The following is a 26,345-nucleotide window of genomic DNA, read 5'->3' as shown; positions in this document are numbered from 1 at the left end:
ACTAAAAGCAGAAGATCAGGAAGAAGATAAGAAGGGATGGAGAGAAAACGGAAAGGACAGGAAATAGAAGAAGTGTAAAACGAGCACAGAGTGCTATTGCTGCAAAACAGGCCAAGGAATATTTGTGATGACTCTAAGTCAGTGCTCCTGAAACTTCTTGCTGAGGAAATTGTAAAATTCACTAATGACGGTAGTGAAGGCTGTAAGTTGCAGTATGTTTGTTTATGTTTCCAGAAGATCTTTTAAAAGGAAAGAATTATAATACATTATATCAGAATGGTTTGGATTATGTATATTTTGATGCTCTAAAAAGTACTCTTCGGTTATTTTTAATTAAAGTCTCATATACCACAGATGCTGAATAAATGGTGCATTGTTGGGACTTCACTGATTTGCTACATAACATGGAGTGAGGCTCTTAATAACTGAATTAGATACATTTAAAATTTTACAATAGCTGAACAAGGGGAGATTGAGCTAGTACACAGAAAGTAATCAAGCTTCACTTTTGGAATTATAAAGTTTCTCTGAGCATGTGCCAGCATCTCCAAGCCAGCCTGGGATCAGGAATCTCTTACAGTGACCGTTTGTAGGTTACAGGGTTTGTCCATTGTAGATGAAACATACACCAGGTCCAAAGCACCTGAATGAAAGATGTTTCAAGTGATTCAATTTAGCAAGCACTTCCTGAACATCTACAGCTACAGCAAGTTATACAATATATAATACACTGGAGACAGAAAATTTTAAAAGACTCATTCCATAATACAGGAAGCTGGTAGCATAATAAATACATAAACGATTCGAATATGATAAGAACTATGGTAGACAAATATAAAAGTATCATGGGTATCGAAATGGAGCAATTAATTCTGCCTGTGAAGAAAAATGAATGGAAGGCAGTTGCTGAGCCTTGTTTTGAAGGATAGATATTCAACAGGTGAGCAGAAATGCAAAGGGCATTTTGCTGAGAAGGAAGCGTGTGGGCCACGTCACCACGGTGTGTACATCAGAGCGCAATTTATTGTGTCTGGAGAAGAGATCTCTTATTTGGGAAGAATGGTACCATTCATATTGGTTAGGACAGATGTAGTAAAACACTGACTCATGTGGGCAGATGCCCTTCAAGACAAGAACTTACGTGCTTCTAGTCTTACCAACTTTCTTTATTCCTTTCTTTGTTTTAAAAACTATACTTTAAAATCTCGATTTATTCTTTTGCCTTTCATTGCTATTGTTTGAAAATGAAGCTAAACGATTTCAATCTGGAATGCAAGGATCTTTCTAGGTTGGATTTTTTTTTTCCCCCAAAATACAGTAAGCAGATGTTGTCATGGAGTGATTTTAGGACCTTGAGACATATTTGTTCAGGAAATTCCTTTCTTTCAGTCAGGTGCCCTCCTGCCTGGCGTTCTACCCCACTCCAAGGAAATGCTGCCTGTAGTCTGAAGTCAGGGTTTGGAATTTGGGCGCTGATGTCCCCGAAGGCTTCACCAGGGGCCCCATTAGAAACAGGCAGAGGCAGGAACCAACATCTGGTCATGATTAATCCTCTCAACACCCTGGCCAAATAGGGACTGGCCTTGGGCCCCAGCCAGCTACCTGTGTGTTAGCCAGCCCGCTCCCGCATGCTTGACTCGTGTTTTGCAGAGGCTCATTCTTTGCCATGGCTTTCTTCTCTTCCCTCTGTGTTCATTAGAACTTTAGAGGTAAAGGGACCTACAAAAAATTGGCCACAAGAGGTGGATTAAGCCTTGCACTGTCACCAGTAATCATGACAGAGGCACAGCAGGGGCTGAACTATGAGGTTACTGGACCCCCGGAAATCATGGATGCGCTTCAGTGGGCACGTGAAACATCCTATAAGGTACATGACTGCTCCCCATTACAGAGAATTACCTGGTCCAGATGTGCAGCTGTGGAGAAACTATCATGTAAATATTTATTTTTAAGAGGTGAGAATCTGTAGCTTTTATTAGATTTTCAAAGGAGTCTAAGAAGAGCCCATAAAGGTCAAGAATCACTAGCAAAGTGGTTGAAAACATGGACTTCAGAGTGACCCAGACCTACTTCAAATTTGCTTCTGGACATGTGACTTGTAACAATGCACTTAACTTGCTTGATCCTTGGTTTCTTTTATAAAGAGGAGCAGTAGTCCCCAGTGTATAGTGTTGCTGTAAGGATTAAATTGTCTAGCGCATATAAAGGGTTTAGCACAATAACTGCGCAAAGGAGAAACTCGTTAAATAATTATATTCATTGTAGTGCCTTTAATCATCTCTAGAACTCTGATTTTAGAAGCAGCGTAGCATAATGTGTACATATCTGACTCAAACAGGTAGACCTGGCTGTGACAGTGTTCTTTGACAGTATTCTTTGACATCATTTCTCTGAGCCTCCATTTTTACCTCTCTTAGTGGAGGGTGATGCTTGTATCACAGGGATGTTTTGAGAAATGAGAACATATGCAAAATATTTGCACAAGGACTGGCCTGCATTTGGTGTTCAGTAAAAGGGGATATAACACTCAGACACCTTGTCTCCTAGTCCATTCTTCCTCCTGCATTAGAACCAGGTTAGGGCTGATGAGACTTGAAGCCATCCCAGGACATGGAGAAGACCTAAATCTCATACCAGGTTTTTGTTTTTTGTTTTTTTTTTTTGCTGTACGCAGGCCTCTCACTGTTGTGGCCTCTCCCGTTGCGGAGCACAGGCTCCGGACGCGCAGGCTCAGCGGCCATGGCTCACGGGCCCAGCCGCTCCGCGGCATGTGGGATCCTCCCGGACCAGGGCACAAACCCGTGTCCCCTGCATCGTCAGGCGGACTCTCAACCACTGCGCCACCAGGGAAGCCCCTCATACCAGTTTTTATTCGTCCTAATGTGCCCTAATGTGGAGGAAGTTACTCTCTATCTTTATTCTGTTCTCCTTCCTCTTTTTCTTATTTTTCTTCCTCTTTGGGAACCTCCTTTACTCCGTCTTAGCTTGAGGTTGGATAGAGTTGTTTATGGGGGTTGCCAAAGGTAAGGAGTGTAGTTGTGGTCTTTTTGGTTAGGGGCCTGATGGCCATAAAGTAGGAAGGAAAGTGTCTTTTTTGGGACTGCTGAAAGAGAGTTCCATAAACTGGGTAGTTTTTTAACAGCAGAAATTTACCCCTCACAGCCCTTGAGTTTGGAGTCCAAGATCAAGGTGCTGCAGATTCAGTGTCTGGTGAGACGTGGTTGATAGACAGCTGTCTTCGTCTTGCTGTAACCCCATATGGCAGAGGGGACAAGAGATCTCTCTCAGGCCTCTTTTATAAGGGCACTAATTACCTTCCAAATACCCTGCCTCCTAATACCATCATGTTGGGGGTTAGGATTTCAACATATGAATTTGAGGAAAACACAAACACTCAGTCCATAGCAGAAAGGGCATTTTCTTTTCATTCAACAAATGCAAGAATGATCCAGATGACGATGAAATAAATATCCTAGAATTCCTGGGTAACATCCTGGATAGTTGAATTCACTCATGTAAAATCAGTTGAGGAGAGTTACCATTCTCATGCCTAAGTATTTACTTAAACATAGTATTCACAGAAAAAATAAAACCATAAAAAATGACTTTTCTTGGTAAAAATCATTCCAAAGCAGAATAGACATGCACAATTTTGAGGAATCTTTGATGAGTTTTGAGTAATGACCTCTTCATTGAATCAACTTGATTTTAGATCAAGACTAGACCTGGATACACATGTATGTATACATAGCTAGATAGGTAAACAGTCCCTGCCCTACCCCCTTTGCCCCTGCCACTTCCAGCTTGCTTCCTTGCTCTGCCATCCCCCAGCCCAGTCTCCTGTCTCCCCATCTTCTATCGTCTGACTCTGGCTTTCATGTAAGGTTCTCTTCCAGGAGACATCTGGTGGATTTGAAAGTCTTTTTCCTTGAAGCATGATCCCTTTAGGGACTTGTCATCTTTGTAGAACACAGAATGGGTAGTGAATAGCGGGTGCTGAGAAGTCAGAACTTGGGCTATTCTGATCCAGCTCTGATCTTAACTAGCTGATCAAGTTCTTCCACATAGATTGTGGAAGTGCCTTCTCTTAAGAAGATGAGTTCAATAAATGGTTTCTCATCCTCTTTGGCCGTCACATTATTTATAAACGGAAGAGGTTGGACAAGATGATCTCTAAGGACCCTTCCAGCTCTGAATTCTGTGATTATATTCTACATGTTAGGACAATGTGGTACTTACTGGCATCACCAGTAATGAAATTACCCATCCTTTATCTTATAAAGGAAAAGCAAAAACCAATAGCAACAGACCAGCCAAGCCTAAAAAGGAGAGTATGTGGATTTTTATCACACCAGCAACTCTCCAGTGATGCTTGTGATGAATGCGAATGTCTTCATAAAAAAAAAAAAAAAAAAAAAAAAAAATCCCAGCTGCCCTGGGGTGACCCGACCTGCCTTTTTGTTTTGGACTTGGATACGGCAAACATGTTCTACTTTAATGTAGTTCTGCATGCTTGAGACTCAGAATGTAGCTGAAAATAAAAGTCTGTGCTTAATACTTGCTGGTAAGAAATTATCTTACAAAAAATGTTTTTCTTCCATCTCCTTATCTCTTATTTACCTCTTCACTCAGACCTTGCCCCATACTTCACAGAGAAAGTTCACGGGAGGTTACCAGGTGGATCTCACTCAGATTTCATTCCCTCAATTCTAGAAGTACCCATTAAGTTTCAATCTTTATCTTTCTTCTTCCTGTCCTAGCGGATGAGATGTCCTGCCAAGACTAAGCGTCTACAGATTAGCACTCGACCTCATTTCCTGTTAAATGGGCTGGGATCCTGATCCAGCTCTTCTGCTTCCTCCTCGTCTTTAAAAACCACACATCTGTTTCCAGTCCTCCTAAAAAAAACCTTTTTAGTAACCCTCCCAACTGCCCGCAAAAGATTCAGCCCGCTAGTCCTCCTTGCGTTAAATGCCGTAATAGAACAGAATAATTTCTGGAGTAAAGTGTCTCACGTCACTTGCCACAGCCATTAAGGTTGTTTTTGTTTTACCCCATTTCATGTAGCCTTAATCTTATCCTTTATGTGCCTCACTCAACATGAGATAACAGAAATGAAGCCACTTCTTTCTCGTTTGGCCTTTCCTGTAAATCTCATTTCCAGATTTGCTCCAAATTAGAGGAAAGGTTAAGTGGAGTGGGAAAACAAGAGGAAGGCAGAGGACATTAGGCTCTGTTGAGGCAGTGCACTCAGACGTTTTACAGCTCGATCGATCCATCCCATGGCCTCGCCATCTCAACTTTTCTCATCAGGACGGCGTGTGCGCCTTTGGGCGGCCTCCACGAGCTATGGGCCAACACCTTTTGCAGCAGGAGGCGCGTGCAGTGCATCTCCACGAGGGCATTAGCGCTCCAGAACGGCTCTCACCACTCTCCCCCTTTTCCCAGCTGTCAGCAGAGGAACTTCCTCTGACCATCTGCTGCCGCATTAGTCAGAGTTCATCAACTTGTCCACAGGATTTCTCTCCCAAAGCTGTACAGTTGCTCCTCTTGTTCATTGTATGTCTGTTGTTCTCATTTCTTAGGGAAGTTCTGTTTTGTTTTTCTTTTACATTTCATTCCGTTAATGTGAACGTGGATCCCAGATACTTCTAACTGCAGAAACTTTAATACTTCCCTCTGCCTGTTTTAGTGTGGCACAACTGTAGTCTAGAGACAACAAAGGGAGTCCTAGTAGAGAAACTGAAAAGAGCCAAGGTTCATGAAACCTGAACTTAAGTCAGTTTCTCTCTGCCTCTATTTTGTGACCTAGGGCAACTTACATCACTTTCGTGCCTCGGTTTCCTTATTTGTAAAATGTGAATAAAAGCATTAATCTACTCAACTTCTTGAGTTCTGTGAGGTCTAGAGATAATTCATGGAAAAACTGTGATACAAGCCTACTGTTATTTCTGTTAAATTTATTAGCAGTGGCACTAGCATCACGACCTTCCTAAAATTGCATCTGTGCCTCACAGCAAGAACTTTCTACCCTAGTGTGTAGCAGGTATAACGCACATCCCTAATCAGACTGTCAATATTTAAGCATCTTTTCTCCTAGGCTGCCTGTTGGGGACATGTACTGTGATCCCCACCAGCTCTTTTGTAGGCAGAGCTGGCATCCCAGTTTGTTTAGCTACTGCTATGGACTCCAGCTTGTGGGGGGCTTCTGGCTGAAGATGACTGGTGCCTAGAGGTGCTTTAGACTAGAATCTGGGCTGCCTATCCACCTGCCGCAGTTCCGAGTGCTCTGTGGCATGTGGTGTTCCTTCCTGAAGGTGCTGGGTGAAAGTGCTCGTCACTCAGAGCCTCATCACAAAAGGCTTGACAGTCCCCTTTGTCAAGCGTTTCTGCCGGAAAACATCATAGCAAATTGGTCCTGTGTTACAAACCTCTGCGTTCTTTTGCGGACCAGCAACTTTTTAGTTGTGTTAGAGAAAATTACAGGAGAATTTTGTTTTTTTTTTTCTCAGCGCTATCCAATAGAGCTCGCAATGATATCTAGGAGACGCATTACTGCTCTCAAGCTCACAACGTTTAAGCATGATGTCTCTCTGTGCCTGAAAATGCAAGCGATATGACCACTTTCTTTTGCTCCCAAACCCCCTTTCCTTAAGTCAGCAATATGGTCCCTGCCAGAGCGAATGTCAGAATCAGGCTAGGTAGCATACTTGCCAAAGATTTAGGTTAAGAGACATTATTACAAATGTCTAAATTATTACAGTTTGGAACGCTAAGATTTCTAAAAATCACTTTCACACAATTCATTATTGTTAGTATTTGTGACTATTTGATAAACTCCAGAATCTTTTTCTGCCATGGAAAATAAATTATTTCTAATGGCTATTTTTTTTTTTCGTTTTTCATTTTAAACTTGAACTTTTCCCTGAAACAGTCACATGTCATCACCATGTTTTTCTCTATTTAACACTTTTTCTTACCTCCACCCTAGGATGGTCGTCTGCAGGTGAATGACCAGCTGATTGCAGTTAATGGGGAATCTCTTCTGGGAAAGTCCAACCACGAAGCTATGGAAACACTTAGGCGATCAATGTCCATGGAAGGAAACATACGAGGGATGATCCAGTTGGTGATTCTGAGGAGGCCAGGGAGACCACTGGAGGTGATGCAAATTTTTATTTCCTTCTGCAAGTTGCCCAAATGGCCACCAGAATATTCACACTTCCACCACTAGTATGGTAACTAGGCTCATACTGATTCTGAAATTGGAAAAATATGCCCTAGACGTGCTCTGATGGGTTTATGTGGCAAATTGGCGGTTGTATATTTTAGGTATAACTGGAAGGTGTAAAAATGTGCATATAAATTAAATAATTTATCTAGGGTAACAAGTCCATAATTTCCAGTTTTCCCCCCAGAAACTCCTAGAGCTCTGGACTTTACGAATAACGCTTTATTCATATTATAAACATTAAAGCATAAAACATGCTTACATACTTTTTGGATGACATGCTAGCAGTGTCCATACCTTAGAAAGTTCTTAATCAGATGTATATAATGCTTACTGTGAAGATCATTATAATGCAATCAGCTCTCTACATTCTTCCTGTAATGTGTGCCTGGGACTTAACTAATTTAAAATTTGATCTATTAAACAAGCTTCTTGCTTCATGTTCTTAAATAAATGTTTTTAATTGAAGAAGTATTTTTGAAATCTTTTATCATGATTTCTTCATGGATATTTTTAATGTAAGCAATATTTTTACATACTCATGAAGTGTGAACGTAAACTATTCTTGAAGGCTGATATCCCTAAACATTTCAGTTACATACAATTATATTATTTATATAATTATTATATTATACAATTATATATTATAGTGTACAGCTATCATATTCATCATAAGGTATTCCTAAAACATTATTTTCACTTATATAGAGAGAATAATTATTAAATGCTCCTAAAAATTATTTTAAGAAAAGATAAGAAAAAAGTCGATAATACTTAAGAGTTGAGAGAAACATCAGCAAATCACACATATATTCTCTAAGGACAAATAATGTTTTTGTGATACAGTAATACACAAAGTTAAAATAGAATCTTATTAAAACACACTAATATAAAATATTAGTTTTAATAATAAATTCAACTTAAACATTTTAAAATGAAAAGATTTTGAAATTAAGACTGGAAAGTAGTTGGGGATGATAGTGGTTAAAATGTTGGACTCTGGAGTTTTGGATTACTTGAGTTAAAATCCCACGTGGGTCATTTCCTGGCTATGCAAAGACATACATAGTTGAATGCTCTGTACTTATAGATAGCAATACTGTTGTCTGCCTTATCCCTTCATAGATCCTCATTTCCCAGCACCTAGTAGTAGACAGTTGTTATATATTGTTGAATGGATGGATAAAAGTTGCATCTGAGACCCTACTTCATCTGAGAGGATAAGCTGAAGTAGTGAACTTATCAACTATATCTTACTCTGTCATTTTATCAGCTGTTGAAAAGGAGTAACTACCCTTTAACTTTTCTGTACATAACCTTGTAAATGTTAAATAAATGTAAATTTCCCAATTACTGGAGACTATATATAATGAACCAACTCATTTCCAACATTTGTGTCTGCTTAAGTGACAAAGAGGTTTCCATGAATATTTAAGGGATTTTACTTATAGTAATTTTTTAATTTATTTTAAGATTTTACTTATAGTCATGAAACCCTTATCGCTTGCTTCCTACGTTGAGAGAATAGGCTGCTTTCTGGTTGAATTTGGTTCTTACTCGAGAGCCCTAGACCTCCACAGAACCCACTTGTTGGATGCGGGTGTGAAGTATGACGTGTAGACCCCTGAATCACCCCTTCCATGCATCTGTGTTTTAGATCTCCCTTAAGATGTCTTGGGACAAAGATACCTCAGCTAATAGAAAAGTCTGGAATACACTGCTCAAGAATTCCATATCTGTGTAGATAGAAAAAGTAAAAGAAAAAAAAAAGAAATGAACATGATTGCTAAAAGAGTTCCCTCCCCACCTCTCCACCTCTCATCTTCCCTTGTTTCAAGTCGTTCTCTAAAATATGTGAATGCCTAGAGGATAAGTACTCTCTGTTTTCGTTATCCTTTACGGCACGTATTTTCATTTTAATTCTCACACTGTGGGCTGGGTTGACAATTATTTCATCGGAAGAAAGTACTAAGCCTTCAGTTGGTTGCCCATCCTCAGGAGTGTCTTTGTTGTTGTCGTTGTTGCTGTAGTTCTTTTTTTTTTTTTTTTAATGGATCTTTACTGGAGTATAATTGCTTCACAGTGCTGTGTTAGTTTCTGCTGTACAACAAAGTGAATCAGCCATATGCAGACATATATCCCCATATCCCCTCCCTCTTGCGTCCCCCTCCCACCCTCCATATCCCACCCATCTAGGTGGTCACAAAGCACCGAGCGGATCTCCCGGTGCTGTGCGGCTGCTTCCCACTAGCTATCTCTTTTACATTTGGTAGTGTATATATGTCGATGCTACTCTCACTTCGCCCTAGCTTCCCCCTCCCACCCCGTGTCCTCAAATCCATTCTCTATGTCTCCAACTTTATTCCTGCCCTGCAACTAGGTTCATCAGTACCTTTTTTTTTTTTTTAGATTCCATATATATGCCTTAGCATACGGTATTTGTTTTTCTCTTGTTAATACTGTTCACTGGGGACTCAATTGGGAATAAGAAATGGGACAAAAAGCATTTTTTTTGAGGACATTTAACCAAGATCCATTTTTATTTGCCCTAATATTTACATGCTTTCCATGGGGGGTGAGCAGGCACTTGGCTCTCTCAACTAGTGAGAATCTCTGTGGTACCTATGAAGATTAAAGAGTGTTTTTTTCATATAAAGACAGCAGCCTAATGTATAGATAATCTTTATTAAATTAAAAAAAAAATCTGTAGCTATTTGATATCCCAAATCTGTTTTGCTGTGTCAAATCACATATGTTGTGTGCTCGTGTTTTTGGAGGGTTCTTCAGTGGACAGCAATCGCTCTCAGGTACAATAAAAAAGAATCTGTAACCTAGAAAAGGCCTCAGCTCTGCTCATATATTCAGGGAAATCAATTAGTTAGATTTTGGAAGAATACCAAAATGGTTACTTGAACATTATATTGATATTAAAAAAAATACTGAAGACGCTACTTAAGAAAAGTCAAAATATATTGTCGTTGGGTATTTTCCCACATTACCCAGAGGTACAAGATATGTAAACAGTTTTGATGAGGACCTCGTGAAGAATACATAATGAGCCCTTGATTGAATCAAAATCGTTTTAAACAGAAACATATTTTTCAAAGGATGAGCTTGAGGTTCAATTGTAATTCTATTTGAGCCTAGAGACTTGGTATTAAAAAATGGGTTATGACCTGTTTTGTTTTTTTTTTTTTCCCTTCCCCAAAACATTTCCCTCCCCTGAGCTGTAAGCTCAGCTTGGTGGAAGCAGAATATGTTTAAAAATCCATTGTATTTTTTATTGGCTGGGACACTAATGGAAGGCTCCACGACAGCTCTGTTTTACAGGCTGAATATTTTAATTAGGCTGGTTACTGATCAGTTGTTGGGATATTGATTGTGTCATTTATCAAAGAGCTGGGAAAGCAGAAAAAAAATTTTGTTGTTGTTGTTAAAGCACTTGACTATGCAAGGTAGGTCCTACCTCTCCTACCTTCCAGGGCTCCAGCTTTAATTTAGGAGTTGCTTGCCCAGGCTTGGGTTGCCCCAGGCTTGGGTTGACTAATGGGGCAAGAGGTAACACCGGGTGTGGAAAAAGTGTTATAAGCCTTGACAAAAAGCTAAAGGACCTTCAGCAGCTGAAAACATGTTAATTATGAAGAATGCATGCATGGAATGTTTTGAATATTTTGTTTAACTAGTAGGATACCGAGTTTCTGTAACTAAAGAGGAAAGTAGAAATCAAATGCATTATTTGGGCCAAATGCTCTTTTTCAGAAGGAAAGAGCTTTGGGGATCAGATCTATGTTTGTGTTTGCGGAATGTTCCTCTCACAAATGGTCAAGGGAACGACCCTGAGACGGCTTTCAAATTACTTCTTTGAAATCTGTTAGAAGACACACAGTATGAACCAGAGCAAACCCCAGTTCTCTGTGCCTCATTCCTCTAGAACAATCACTAGAGCTCCCTGCGGGCGGCCCATTGCTAGTACTTCGGCAGCACCTGTGGAACACGGTTTATTCTGGAGCTAGCAGTTTTAAGGAAACTGAATTTGTTTACAGACTATCAAAATCAAAACAGATGGGGGAAATATGGAAGAAGAGGAAAAAAATCTCAGGAGAACCACTGTCTGGCATTGTCCCAGCAGTTTATTTTAGCTCCTGGCCAACAGGCCTAGTGTCTGCAGTGGAACACGCTCATGACATTTCAGTGACAAACCTGCCTGGGTTCTGACTTGTCCTAGAGCATATACACTTAGTCACCAAGGGAGAGGGAGACAGCAACCAGCTGGTTGGCAGAGAAACACCCTTGGCATGAACTGTATTCTTATGTTGACACTGCCACAAGCTGTACTCCCAGATGGAAGAAAATTTGAAAGAAGCTAGTTGTAAGTGGTGGGAAAGAATAATAATGTTAATCTGCTTTTGTGCTTGCCATCAGCACTCCTAAGCCTTAACACCACATTGTCAGTATTTTTTATTGCCTGTTCAGAGATGTTTTAACTGATTAGGGCCATTTTGATTTTCCACAGTCGAGGACTTACGTGCAATAGACTCTTGAAAGATTATTCATAAATTGATCGTTTTTTCACTTTGCTTCCATTGACCAAGTTGGAACATACTAAAAAAGCGAACGTGGGGCTTCCCTGGTGGCGCAGTGGTTGAGAGTCCACCTGCCGATGCAGGGGACACGGGTTCGTGCCCCGGTCCAGGAAGATCCCACATGCCGCGGAGCGGCTGGGCCCGTGAGCCATGGCCGCTGAGCCTGCGCATCCGGAGCCTGTGCTCCGCAACGGGAGAGGCCACAACAGTGAAAGGCCCGCGTACCGAAACTAACTAACTAACTAACTAAATAAATAAAAAAGCTAACGTCATTTTTATTTTCATCCCTTAGGAACCTGCAGAGTGTGGGGCGTTTTCTAAGCCATGCTTTGAGAACCGTCAGAATGCTGTAACCACCTCCAGGAGGAATGATAATAGTACATTGCATCCATTTGGCACTTACAGTCCACAAAACAAACAGAAAGGTAAGATTCTATCCATTCTCATCTGCTGCAAGTGGTATGAGAAAACAGGAGAGTGTTTATTTAGAAAAAAAAAAAGAACAAAGGGGAATTAATTAGACTAAGTGCAGACTTGTTACTCTGAGTCATGAGAATGAGAGGTGTGTGGGAGATCTCACTCACAGGTTGTGAAGCAGATTCCTGGCATTGCCTAAAGTTTAAGTGACGGTTTCTATGCTTGCTGCCCCAAACATGGAGGGTTACGTATAAAATAAAACCATGCCTGGAGAAACAAAATGACAAACCGTTATATTTTTTTTTAACAGTCTTTTAATATTGGGAGTTACCAAGTGTAAATAACAACGAAACTTACAAAATATTGATATATGGAATGGTATTAAATCATAAAGTGGTCATAACACAGTTCACAGATTTATGCTTGTTTCTGAGCGGTAAATACTGTGAACCGAGACCATGATATGATGGTGGAATGTTTTTGTTATTGCCTCACTACTACTATCTTGTATGGATCACATTTCTAGTAGAGCTCTACATGTAAAGAAATTGGATTTTCTTCTTTGTTTTTCAAAAATTATACTTAAGGCCACCAAGAGAATTCTTTTATTCCCCTGCGTCTCCTTTCTTTAGTAACTTTCTTTAGTAACTTTACTTTTTTAGTAACTTTACTTTTTTGTATGGCAAAAGCAATAGATATTCATGACCGAAAATTAAGAGAAAAGCAATAAAGGGAAAATTTAGTGGCACTCATACTTCTGTCAGAGATACTGATCAATAACATTATGTATATATTGAAAGTGTTTCCTTCATGTAAATATGTGTATGTAAAATAAAATGAAATATATATTAAATGTTTAGGAAATTGCCTTTTAATTAATAGCACATTATGAAAATCTTACTATGTCATTGAATATTCCATAACATCACGTTCAGTAGTTGCATAGTAGTCTAGTGAGTGGAGGTGCCGTTTATATAATCAATCCCTTATTTACACTTAAGATGTTACCCAAATTTAACGATGGGGGAACAATTTCTAGACTCTGAGATTACTCCATCAGAACAGACTTGTAAATCTGAGGTTCCTCTGGAATTAAATTCTTTCATCTGAATGGGATGTTTTTTCCTCTGAATTCCTCTGTTTCAGTGAGAGTAGCAGCAACAGCTGTGATCATTTATTGTTTACTGTCACATACTGTGGTGAGCAATTTACATGCACACTCAGAGTGGGTGGTATTATTATCCTCATTTTACAGATGAAGAAATAGAGAGGAGAGTAAATGACTAACCCAACACCATATATAATCCCTGCAGAACCTGAATACATCTCCTGTCTCTCTGACTCAAGTTCATTCCCTAAACCACAGCATGGGCCCTGTCTTACACTGGTCTCTTGAAACTGTTCTTTCACCTCATCCCAAGAGTGTCCATTAGAAGCTGACTTTACTTTGTGTCAGATAAAGAAACACCCAGTATGTCTTTCCTCATCTCAATAAAATTAAAAGTTTTCTTGACAAAGCAGCATCTCCTTCTGAGTCCGTCAGTTGCAATAGCAGGAGAATCTGGGGAAGGAACAGCAAGTTTCCCTCACACCAGAAGAGCCTTCTCTCTACCGCGTCCAAATAATGATCAAGAACATTCCAGCCTTTATATAACTGGATTGGCACTTAATTCTCAAGCAACATGTGGTCCAGTGACAATCCAAGTTCCGGGTTTTATTCCTAATTACACCAGTGATGTCCAAAGGAACATTGGACACATTACCTCCCATCCTCTGTCTTTTTCAGTACTTATAAAATATCGATGCTGAAGTGATAATTACGCAGTATATTTTTAGGGGACATCGAGATCCTCAAGGAAATGGGATACTATCTCTAGGAAGGCTAGCAAAGGCTAAAATAGTGAAACTGTAGAACTAGATATAGTGTAAGGATCCACCCAGAAAAAAAAATTTAAATAATAAAGTCCACCCAAAACACACGCTAAAAATAAAATGCAGTAATACTTTGGAACTTCAGTAGAGTGTTCAGAGTTTGTATGTCACTGAACAATTAGAGTCCTTTAGGCACAGAACCACTGGGAGGTTCTGTCTCTTCCCTCCCTCCTGCGACATAGATCCGCGGTCCATAGTTACTGCTACACATCCTCCTCCCACCTCAATTTTCCAAGGAAACATCGAAAATCCAGTTCTTTTAAGAAGTGACCCCATTAAACATTATTTTTTAAAAAGCAAAATCTATTGTCATTATTTCCTTGGGGATCTGTGATATAATACTTGGTTATAAGAATTAGGCTTATCAAAGCACAGATTTGTTATATTTTAATTATAAGAGGCCAGTAGATGGAATGCTCTTTCTTTTTATATAAGCCTATTGACTGAGAGACCAAAAAATGTATATAACAGAATTTATAGACATGATGCTGTAGAAGAATATCACGCTCATCACATCTTTGTGTAGCGTTAGTAACGTTTTCATTTTTGAGAACCATTGAGAGTTCCCGAGTTTACGACGCACACGAGGTGGCCGTAGGCCTCAAAGACTCATGAAACTTGAGTGAGTGTTGACTCGCCACCACCAAGCCTTTTGAAGGAGCTCCTTTAGAAAAACAAGATTGACTTGACAAAATGCAGTGTCTAGTGAGGAGAGGAACTGTTACAGCCAAAACATTAACTTTTTTTTTCTTCCTTTCCTCCTTTCCTTTGTATATTTAAAAGTCCAATCTTGATATGCTGTGTTCCATCTATTTTTGTAATAATAGTACTACCACCCATTGTTCCACTGTTATTTTTTTTATATATACATATTCCTGTCAAGCTGTTACAGAGAAAAGGCATTTTTAGAACTAACGTTTGTAGAAATTGTAACACCAGAAAATTCACATTTGCGTTGGAGAATTGCTCGCAGTGCCCGCAGTGGAATGAGTGTGGGGCTCCAAGATGGTAATAGGATGGAGGTTGTGTCCCACGGGTTTACTATAAAATCCTATTAAGCATTCGAATGGTAATGAAGTGCACAAACACTGCATTTTCTGAAGAATCTTGCTGGCAGATCTCACCCTGGGCCAAGTTACAGCCTAAGCACAGTTTGCCTCTGGTTTGTTTTTCCCTCTCCTTTAATAGTTCTCATCTTCCCTTTGTGCTCTACTCCTGCTTCCTCCCCACTTTCAGTTCACGCAAACTCCAGCCGCTGCCCCAGTAGCCCATTGCCTCAGGTCTGCCCAGGATCACCCACTGAGGTCTTCTCAGGACTTTCATCCATACCCAAATGTTTCGCTTCTATGTCCTGTCCCACCGGATCCATGTGCCCTGGGGTCCTTTGAAGAGACACATAATAGTGTGATTATTTATAATATCTTCCCTCCTGGGAACCTGCATGTATCCACCCCCCTATAGCACGTAAGGCACTGCCGCTGCAGTGATGATCAGAGATTGAATTATACTTTTCAATTTTCCTGATGTTTCTGGGATACCTCCGTTGTGCAGAATGCGCTAGGCTGCAACGATGAATACAATGCTGTTATTGTTCTCAAAAACAGTCTAAAGTAGGGGTCAGCCCACTTTGTCTGTAAAGGGCCACGTAGTCAATATTTCAGGCTTTGTGAGCCATAGGATCTCGTTCGCAGCTCGTCACCTCTGCCACAGTAGTGCGCAAGCAGCCACAGACAGTACGTGCATGAATGTGTGCAGTGAAACTTTATGTGCAAAACCGGTTGGCGGGCCGGTTTGGGGCCAGGGCCATAGCTTGCTGAGTTCTAGTCTAAAGGCACAAACTCTTTTGCCCTTCTTTTCTGATCTGGCCCTGGCAGGATGGATCCTGTAAAACAAGTCACAACAATAAAAGATGGTGATTAAAATAAGGGTCATTTGGTCATGGATGAAGTAGTGACTAGAGGTGCAACGTTCACAGGCGATATATAAAATGACCTTGTACACTCAGTGAGATCCAGAAATACTATTTTTAGGGGATAAGAATTCCAGACTTTCACGGTGATAAAGGGCTTAACAAAGGTGTTTGGGCCAAGAGGGGAAAAAAATATTATTTACAGCAACTAGATTTGTTGTTTAAAAAGTACCAAGGATAAAGAATCATCAGAGAAGATACTAACCTCTGCATCTATCATTACTTTAAAAACACATAGATTATTCATGTGAATGAAATAAAAATGAAAGTTAATGATCGTAATAAAACCAGAGGAGATGCTGAAGAAGAGGAAGGAGAGGAGGAAGAGATGGACAAGGAGGAAGTTACCTGTGGTCCAGTAAGAGAAATGAATGTAGATAAATAGGTGATAGATCGACAGATAGCTCATTGCAAAAGCAGCACGTGGTAAATGTTACACACAAATTATTTTCTGTAATATTAACAGATAGAGCCAAAATGTCAGTGGATAAAGATATTGAAGATGTATTTCTTGCTCAAATCACAGCCCAGGGAGAACTGAGGGACTTGGGCTCCTTCCATTGGTAGCTGGGCCATCTTCTGGTGCCTCGTCCACTCATGGTTGCAGCTGGCAGATGGGATTTGGGGGGAAGGTGGGGAAGTTGCATATACCTTTCCTTAAGCACTGAGACCGGGCACAACATTGACCACCGTAACTCACATTCTATTGGCAAGAACCAGTCTAGATACAAAGAGGGCTAGAAAATGGGGTCTGGGGTCTAGCTGTGTGCTCAGGAAAAAAGGAAGAACACAGACACTGGGAGCGCTAATATTCTCCACCACTGTTGTAAAAGTACCTACAGATCCCAGAGCAACAGTGAAGGTTTCATGGAGAAGGGGATATTTGAGGTGGACCTTGGGAGAAGGGTGGGACTTTAATGGATGAAGTGGGTTTTGCAATTATATGAGCAAAGACACTGGGGTAGGAAAACCTGGCCTTGTGGTCTGCGAGCAATAAATAGTCTTGAGTGGCTAATGTGTAATAGGAGATAAAGTTGGCTGCCAGGGACACAGACCTTTATTCTGTAGGCAGTTGTGTGTGACTGCAATGTTTTTGAGCAGGCAATTACGTGGTCACAGCTATGTTTACCACCAGTGAAAGATGGACTGAGAAGTTGAGGATGAGTGATTAGAACCAATGGAAAAGATGTTGTTCCAATATGTCCCTTGTTCCAGTTTATCTTGTAGACCGTCTGCTCTTTTTCTCTCAGCAAATCTTTGGCTGCCTAACTGCTGCCATATTACCAGATCACTGGAGTGGGGAACAGTGCAGGGGGACAGTGCTGGCTGCCTTTGGTCCTCATGCTTCTGTACCCTGATCATCTTACTTACCAGATTCCTGCTTCAAATCTCATTCCCTGGGACATGTCAGCACTGCTAGAACTGCCTCCATTTTATACTGGTCCCTGGGGCAGAGCTTGGAGCAAGTGCTTCCCTGGTGTATTCATCAGGGTTCTCCAGAGAAACAGAACCAGTGGTGTGTGTGTGTGTGTGTGTGTGTGTGTGTGTGTGTGTGTGTGTGTGTGTGTGTGTGTGTGTGTTCGTGGGTTTGTATATGTATATATAGATTACATACACAGATTTATTGTAAGAGATTGGGTCACGTGATTATGGAGGCAGGCACGTCCCAAGGTCTGCAAGGTGAGTGGGCAAGCTGAGACCCAGAAGAGCCACTGGTGTAGTCCTGGTCTGAAGGCCAGCAGGCTCAAGACCTAGGAAAAGCCAGTGGTTCAGTTTGAATCCAAGAGCAGGAAAAAGGCAATGTCTCAGTTTGAAGACAGTCAGGCAGGAAGAATTCTCTCCTACTTGAAGGAGGGTCAACCTTTTTGTTCTATTCAAAACATCAGCTGATTGGATAAGGCCCACCCACATAAGGGGGGGTACGATTTACTTTACCCTGTCTACTGATTTCAATGTTAATATCACCCCAAAACAACCTCACAGAATACCAAGTGTCTGGGCACCTTGAGCCTGGTCAAGTTGATACATAAAATTGACCATCAGACCTGGTATGTGGGCAAGTCAGAGTGGTTGTTCCCAGCAGCATTTCTCAAGGACAAAGAGAAGATTTTCTTGTTCTAGCAATAGAGTCTACCTTTTACAAATATCTCACTGTAATAGGTCCACAGCAGAGTTTATGGTGTACAGAATAATAATCCTTTACTTACTGATTGGCACTCATGGCACTTATAAATCGCTGCTGGAATATGCACTATCTTATATAATCCTTGTATTCCTCCAATGAAGGTATTCTTATCCCTACTTTATAGATATAAAAACCAAGGTTTATAGAAGTTGAGTAGTTTGCCCAAGTTCATACAGCAGTACAAGATTGGAAACATGCAGTCTTGCTTCACAAACTATATTCTTAATCACAATGCTCTATAATTTTTTTCATACATTATTTAATATTTTCATTAGTAATGAGGATTAAATGATACATAAGGCTTAGCTCAGTGTGTGATACACAATAAGATCTCAACAAACCTTGTTATTAGTTGTTGTAATATTCAGTATACGTGTCTATGTTTTCCTGTATGAAATAGACTGAAAAAGTAAACATTTTTAGCAGGTAGGAAAACTAGAACTCAGACCCCAGTCTTTTGCTTCCGAGGCCCCAAACTCAGGGTTTTCCACTACAACACAGATGCAAAAAGAATATATATATATATTTTTACCTCTATGGTGTCTAAATGGTGAGTAGATATACTGTATCTCATGTTTTTTTTAAGTACTTTTTGTCACTGAGGCAAATGCTTAAATCACCATTTAATCCAGAGCATTCATTATAGAGTCTTGTTTACAAAAACATTGTCATAAAAGAAATGGCTTGTTAATCTTCTACAAATCACAGGCAGTGAATATGTGTCAACCCTTCCCAGGTGGGAAAAGGTAGTTAAGATGCAAGGACTTCACTTGCCAGGGGCTGCCAGCAAGTCACATTATCAGGCTTACATTTCCCCGTACAGGCTGTATTAGCGTGCATATGAATCCTTCAGTGCTGTGTGAGGACTTATTTGTTTCAAGGCTGGTTTCTGTGTTGGTGAAAATTATGTCTGAGAGATGGACTGAAACAAAACCAGGCGCTGGACGGTTCTGCCTCCTGTTTACTACAGCTTTATTTGTTCTTTGCTTATAGAGCTGTTGCTTCCCAATGACGGATGGGCTGAGAGCGGAGGACCTCCTCCTCCACCACATCCCGTTCTGGAATTGGGCCTTGAAGATTACAGCCACAGGTATCGATAAAATGATATATCATAGGGGCTTTCCTGGTGGTGCAGTGGTTGAGAGTCCGCCTGCCGATGCAGGGGACGCAGGTTCGTGCCCCGGTCCGGGAGGATCCCACATGCCGCGGAGCGGCTGGGCCCGTGAGCCATGGCCGCTGAGCCTGCGCGTCCGGAGCCTGTGCTCTGCAACGGGAGAGGCCACAACAGTGAGAGGCCCACGTACCGCAAAAAAAAAAAAAAAAGTGATATACCATAAATATTCCGCGGTATGGTTTTTCTGGGAAAACCCAGCAACCTTATTGTAACTCTCGTTCTTTACAGGATGGAAATCTCATAGTATCTGTAATTCCTTTCCAGCGAAAACTTCTCATAGCTAATATTAATACCTCAGATTGTTCATTTTTGCTTCCTGGAATTTAAGATTCATCATATCTTATTAAGATATATGAGAAAATTGATGAATTTTCTTTTACCAAGTTAAAAACTAGAGAGGTGGAACTCAATAAAAACCAGTTATATGGGAAGGTATGAAACAAAACTGAGAAGACATAAAGCTTTTTTTCTTTCTTATTTGCAGTTGGCAACCCTAAAGGTATTTTAAAAATAGATGTTCCAAGAAAGTTAATGGAATCTAAAAATTAAAACAGCACCATATATAATCTAAACTGTTGAAAAGAGCCCAATATTATATCCATTCTTTAATAGAAACCAAAAAATCAATATTTTTTTAGAATCACACAAGCATGAGAGAGAGAGATTTACTAACATACACACCATTTGACTAGTAGAATTCATAGATTTTGTTCTTCTGATGAGTTTTAAAAATCATTAACTTGTCCCTTTGCTATTTTCTGTATTTATTATGGCTGTTAAAAACTGGATATTTCATTCCATTCTTGTCCCATGATAATCCTGTGAAGTTTTTTCATTTTTCTTGCAGCAATGCTGTTTTCTTTCAAACATCACTATTATGGTTTTTGTTTTGTTTTGTTTTTTACAATCTGCTAAAAATAAAACAATACAACAAGAGTACAGCTAACTCTATTAGCCAGAAGCTTACCTATATTTACCTATCTCCGACTTCTACATTTTTGAAGTCAACTTTTTTACTCAAATACAGCTTCTTGAACTAGATTGATAATCACAATAATGTTCTAGATCAGTATCTCTGGGGGTTTCTTGAGCAAAAGTCTGGACATTTTTAATTTTGCATGCTTATTTGCATTGCTTGCCTCAATCCTGAATCAAAAATGAGTTTGGTAGCATTAAAAAATCCATTTTAGGACTTGAGGACATGGGGAGGGGGAAGGGTAAGCTGGGACGAAGTGAGAGAGTAGCATGGACTTACACACACTACCAAATGTAAAATAGATAGCTAGTGGGAAGCAGCCGCATAGCACAGGGAGATCAGCTCCGAGCTTTGTGACCACCTAGAAGATGGGATAGGGAGGGTGGGAGGGAGACGCAAGAGGGAGGAGATATGGGGATATATGTATATGTATAGCTGATTCACTTTGCTCTACAGCAGAAACTAACACCCCATTGTAAAGCAATTATACTCCAATAAAGATGTTAAAAAAATCCATTTTAAAAATAATTTCACTCATCCTACCTTACTGTTTAGCCAGCGTATATGCACAGGCCTGCTGGAATAGTGCAGAGATAAAGCAGATATAAACCTGTAGTATTGTATTCATAAGATCAATGTATTTGGCCTTAATCCCATTTCTGGCACTGACCCCTAAAAACCTTGGAATTTCCTCCGTATTGAGACTGATTAAGGTGTCATGTTATGTTAATGAAGGGGCTGGTTGCCAGTGGAGCCCGTCTTGTGCTTAGAGGGTTGGAACTTTCAGTCCCATCCAGAGAGATGGGCCTTGAATCAGTTGACAGTGGCCAGTGATGTAATCTATCTTGCCTCTGTAATGAAGCCTCCATAAGAACCCAAAAGGACAGGGTTTGGAGACCTTCTGGGTTGGTGAACATGTGGAGATGTGGGGAGAGGGGCACACTCAGAGAGAGCATAGAAGCTCGGAGCCTCTTCTCACATACTTTGCCCTGGGAAGCTCTACATACGGCGGTTCCTGAGTTATATTCTTTTACAGTAAACCAGTGATCTAGTAAGTAACATGTTTCTCTGAGTTCTGAGAGCCACTATCAAAAACTAATCGAACCCAAGGAGGGGTCTAGGGCACCTCTGATTTATAGCCAGTTGGTCAGAAGTAGAGGTAACAACCTGGACTTGTGACTGGTGTCTGAAGTTCAAGAAGGGGTCTGTGGAACCTCCAATCTGTAGCCCATCAGTCTGAAGCACAGGTGACAACCTGAGCTTGAAACTGGCATCTGAGGTGGAGTATGGGGGGCAGTCGTATAGGACTGAGCCCTCAACGTGTGGGATCTGTGTCAGGTAGATAGTGTCAGAATTTAGTTGAGTTCTCCAAAACCCTGCTGCTGTCCTAGAATTATTGGAAATATGGGAGAGCTCCTCGCTCCCCACCCCCCAACACTTGTTAAGATTGGGTCCAAGAGCCCAAAAGGAAACCCTAGCCTCAAGACGATGGTAGGCTAATAGGTAAAAGTGACAAACGAGAACACAGGGTACAAAGTGATATTTACCAGAAGACATAGATAAAATGCCCTGAGCTGCTGAGGCAGAGAAAGGAGAATATTCCCAAGTACAGGAAGCAGGGAAAATGTTAGGGGGAAAAGTGATACTTGAGCTGAACCCTAAAATATGAATAGGAGCATGGACATGAAAAGAGCCCCAGAAGGAAGAGAATTTCAGAGAGAGGCAAAGGCAGAAGGAACAGATGGAGGTAGGAAAGTAAGTTGATTTGTGCAACTTCTATCGTGGCCGATTGGCCAGATGATCATGCCCAAAAAGCAAGGATAAGGAGATCAGACTTCATTTGGTAGATAGTAAAATCTTACTGTGGGAGTTCAGCAGGTAAGATTGGGTTTTAGTTGTGTACAACAAGGATTATAATTTTTGTGACTTTCTGTTTGAATAAAACAAACAAAAAAAAGCAAACCCCCAAGGATTAGATAAATGGAGGAGAGTTAATATCTGGTAGAAGCCAGAGGCTCTGTGGATACCTCCTGGGGCCATGGCAGTGAAACTTACTGAGGACCTGTGCTGGGGAGGTTGGGGAGAAACTTTCTCGGGTGGGAACCTTTCAGGGGACAGAGGTAGTTGAGAGATATTGCAGAGCTAGAATCATTGAGAATTAGCAACTGCCTTTTTGGCTGCTTCCGTGTCGCCACATATTTCTTCCCTTCCCTTTTCAGGAAAGCATGTTTCTCCACGATCTTGAAAAACAGCTTATATTGGCTCTCACTGCTGTAAATCTTCATCACATGATGTGAACCAGCAACTTCCTTTTCCCCCTCTCCCTCCCTAACTCGCTGTTTAGGCTTCCATTCTCACCCTTTTCTAGAGCTGCTCTTTTTAACATTGACAGTAATCTCCTTTCAATCAAAAGTATAACTTTTTCTCAGTCTTAAGTCTTCTTTTGATCATTGTCATTCATGTGCTCACTCATCCATTCAAAATTATTTATGGAACTCTAAACTGGGCGCCGTAGAAGGTACTGGAATGGGTTGGAAGCATCCCTGCCCGCAAGGAATGCAGTGTCCCCTTGAAGAGACAGACACACAGATAATTAGCAAGCAGCCTGCTGAGCATGAGATACAAAATGTCATTGGAGCCTAGAAGAAAAAGCCACTAACTCTGTCTGTAGGTGTCAAGGAAGGTTTTTTACAGGAGAGGTAGTGTTTGAAAGGTTTCTTGAAGGATAGAAAGGAACTTACTAGGCAGAAAAGAGGTGGGAAGGGCAACTTAGGTTAGGAGAACCACATGATGGGAGAGGGAAAATGCAGTGTGTTCAACGTGGCTAAAACATAGTATCTGGGGAAAGAATCTACAGGAAGGGCATTGTCTGCCATGCTCTGTGAGCGCCATGCTTCTCCAGAGAGCAGTGGAGAAGCATTGAAGGCTTTGAAGCCTGACAATATCATGTTAAGTGAGTTCACTTGTGGAGAATAAATGGCTAAGGGAAACCATAGACAAGGATACTAGTCTGGGACAACCAGCAAGAGAGGAGAGGGGCTTGAATGAAGGGAGGAGCAGCATAGCTGGAGAGGAAGGGACAGAGTCAAAGACATTTTTGGAATGGAAGGAACAAATCTAAAGCTTTGAATCTCTCTCTCTCTCCCTCTCCCCCCTCCCCCTCCCCTTCCCCCCTCCCTCCTCTCTCCTTCCCTCCCTCCCTCCCTCCCCCTCCCTCTCCCTCTCCTAGGGTCCTGTGACCTGCACCATCCTGCAAACTGCTGTGTTGCCTAGGTGACCAGCAGCAGTGGGGGTTTGCATGTTGGAAACTTACAGTGGAGGAAGCATTGGAAGGGAGCCAGGAGGGCTGAGCAAAGGAGGCTGTCCTGTCTTAAAAAAAAAAAAAGTTAAAAGCCCCCCTGAAAGGGAAAAGTAGTGCTTTTAAGGGATGGAACCAGTCTTGTGAAACAGAAAACTACTAATTCATGAGAAGTGAAAAACAAATTAGATCAAACTAAACTTATGCCTGTACTTTGAACCAAAATGAAATCAGGAACTTACTGAACTTATTTGTACTATTATGTCAATAATTATTTGACAAACATTTAGAATATGAGTGTCTAAATTTAAAAATATATATTTAATATATTTCCTTTATATATATTATATGATATAAGTATATATTATATGCATATTATATATATAAAGGAAATGCATTTTTTACTGTGATGTCTCAGGGAGAGTTTAAGACAAATCACCAGCAGACAGAATATACTGAATTTGATTAGCTGTTCAGACAACATTTGGTTATTCCCTACATGTTCATATTTTCCCTCCCTCTTGGTTCTCTCTCAGTTCTGCTCTTTCCGTCTCTCTTTCTTTCATACATGTGACCTGCATCTACTCTTATTCAGAGCAGCCAATCATTGAAGCTGGTCCGTGGCCACCTGAGACTTCAGACATGCCCCTCAAAACCTTCCCCTGCCTTTTTATTTCAGACAGTTCTCCTTGAACATTCCTGGGGGGTCTTCTATGTCTTTCCCATTCCTGATTTGTCACTATATTCAGGACATTGGCATATGTTTCACGCTACCCTTATTTATTCATTAGGCAGCATAATTTGACATTGAATATCATTTCTCTTTGATAGATTCCCTGGTTGTTCATGGGGGAAATACAGTCTTTATCTAAGACACGTCTTTGGCCTGCTGTCAACTTACAGCTTCCGCTGCAGCCCATTCAGCCATGAGCACATGCTAACTGCCTTCAAAATTAAAATATGCCATGTTTTATAGTTAATCATTGTGTCACCCTCTCACTCCAAAAACTTCCAATATGTAGCATAAAATTACAAACTGTTTTACTAGTCTAATGTATGTGTCTACGGTATTTTCACATTAACCAGCTCAGTACTATACTCATTATTCAAGTACATTGGAAGTTCACATTGGCTCCAATCACATCGTGTCTCATATTACACTTCCTTCCTTCCTTAAATATTTGCCAATCTGTTATCAACCTTGTTTCCATTTTGTACCATGGCAAGAGGGGTCCTTTTATTGAAGGTTTTCAAAGTGTACACTTGGCCATGTTCAAAACAATGCTAACAGAGGTACATATCACCATGATCAATTTAGTGGACATATCCAGGTATGCATATGTATATATACAAACACGTATATGAATATATGTTACATTCATATGTACAAAGCAGCTTTTTATTTTCTTTGATCATCTTTGATGGTGTCTCCACATCATGTTATTGCATTGTCATCTTGTTTTTTCAATGGGAATGGGGGTAATTGTTTCTCAAGAGTTTGGGAAAATTTGAGTTCTTATTCTTAATTTGTCACGTAATGCCTGGTTTGGTAAAGTATTCTAAAACAGTCAAGTGGGGATTTCCCTGGCGGTCCAGTGGTTAAGACTTCGCCTTCCATTGCAGGGGGTGCGGGTTCAATCCCTGGTCAGGGAGCTAAGATCCCACATGCCTCACGGCCAAAAACCCAAAACATAAAACAGAAGCAATATTGTAACAAATTCAATAAAGACCTTAAAAATGGTCCACATCAAAAAAAAAAAAAAAAGAAAAGAAACCAAGCTAATAAATAACTAAATAAAACAATAAAGTAGATTAACCAAAACATTACTGAGTTGGGTAGATTCCCATAGTCTGCCTTGAGCAGAGCACTTTAAATGCAGCGTGAGCTGTTTTTTTTTGTTTTTTTTTGTTTTTTTTTGTTTTTTGCGGTACGTGGGCCTCTCACTGACGTGGCCCCTCCCGTTGCGGAGCACAGGCTCCGGACGCGCAGGCTCAGCAGCCACGGCCCACGGGCCCAGCCGCTCCGCGGCATGTGGGATCTTCCTGGACCAGGGCACGAACCCGCGTCCCCTGCATCGGCAGGCGGACTCTCAACCACTGCACCACCAGGGAAGCCCAGCGTGAGCTGTTTTAATGAGGAATATTCATGTTGGTTCTAAACCTCCTCCCTAAAGGTACTCATTATAACGTGGCATCTATTTTGATTAACCCTTTAATTTTCTTTTATTTCATGATATGAACCACTGTTGAAACAAAAAACTAACCTAAAATGCAAGCTGCATGAGAGAGTGCGCATGAAACTGCAGTAAGAGGGAAAAGTCTGATTTCCGTAGGCTCAAGATCAGCAACAACCTGTGTCCCAGGCTAGCCACCATTTTAGCCAAAGCTTTTACAGCTCTGGGAAGAGTTCAAGAAACCACAATCTGGTCCTGGCTTTGGCACTGGCCAGCTGCGTGACCTTGGAACATCAGTCTCCTCTTTGGGCCTCAGTGTCTTATCTACAAGATGAAGAGTTAGATGAGGTGACCTTTAAGGTCTTCCAGCTCTTAAATTCACTGGTTCCATGAAGGCCATGAGTCT

General features: G+C 40.8%; 1 protein-coding gene across 1 annotated transcript in view; it reads left to right on the top strand.

The window, feature by feature from the left end:
• The window catches only part of PARD3B (par-3 family cell polarity regulator beta), a 1,041,103-nt gene that overhangs the window by 586,622 nt on the left and 428,136 nt on the right, over positions 1-26,345 (top strand). The window contains exons 12-14 of the mRNA XM_067740882.1: positions 6,992-7,162; positions 12,107-12,239; positions 19,311-19,407. Of these exons, the coding sequence (XP_067596983.1) occupies positions 6,992-7,162; positions 12,107-12,239; positions 19,311-19,407 (401 nt within the window). The remainder of the gene's footprint in view (positions 1-6,991; positions 7,163-12,106; positions 12,240-19,310; positions 19,408-26,345) is intronic.

The sequence above is a fragment of the Pseudorca crassidens genome, chromosome 6 (assembly GCF_039906515.1).
Source record: "Pseudorca crassidens isolate mPseCra1 chromosome 6, mPseCra1.hap1, whole genome shotgun sequence".
Classification (NCBI taxonomy): Eukaryota; Metazoa; Chordata; class Mammalia; order Artiodactyla; family Delphinidae; genus Pseudorca; species Pseudorca crassidens.
Note: the sequence above shows the minus strand (reverse complement) of the source record. Positions and strands in the feature narration are given on the sequence as shown.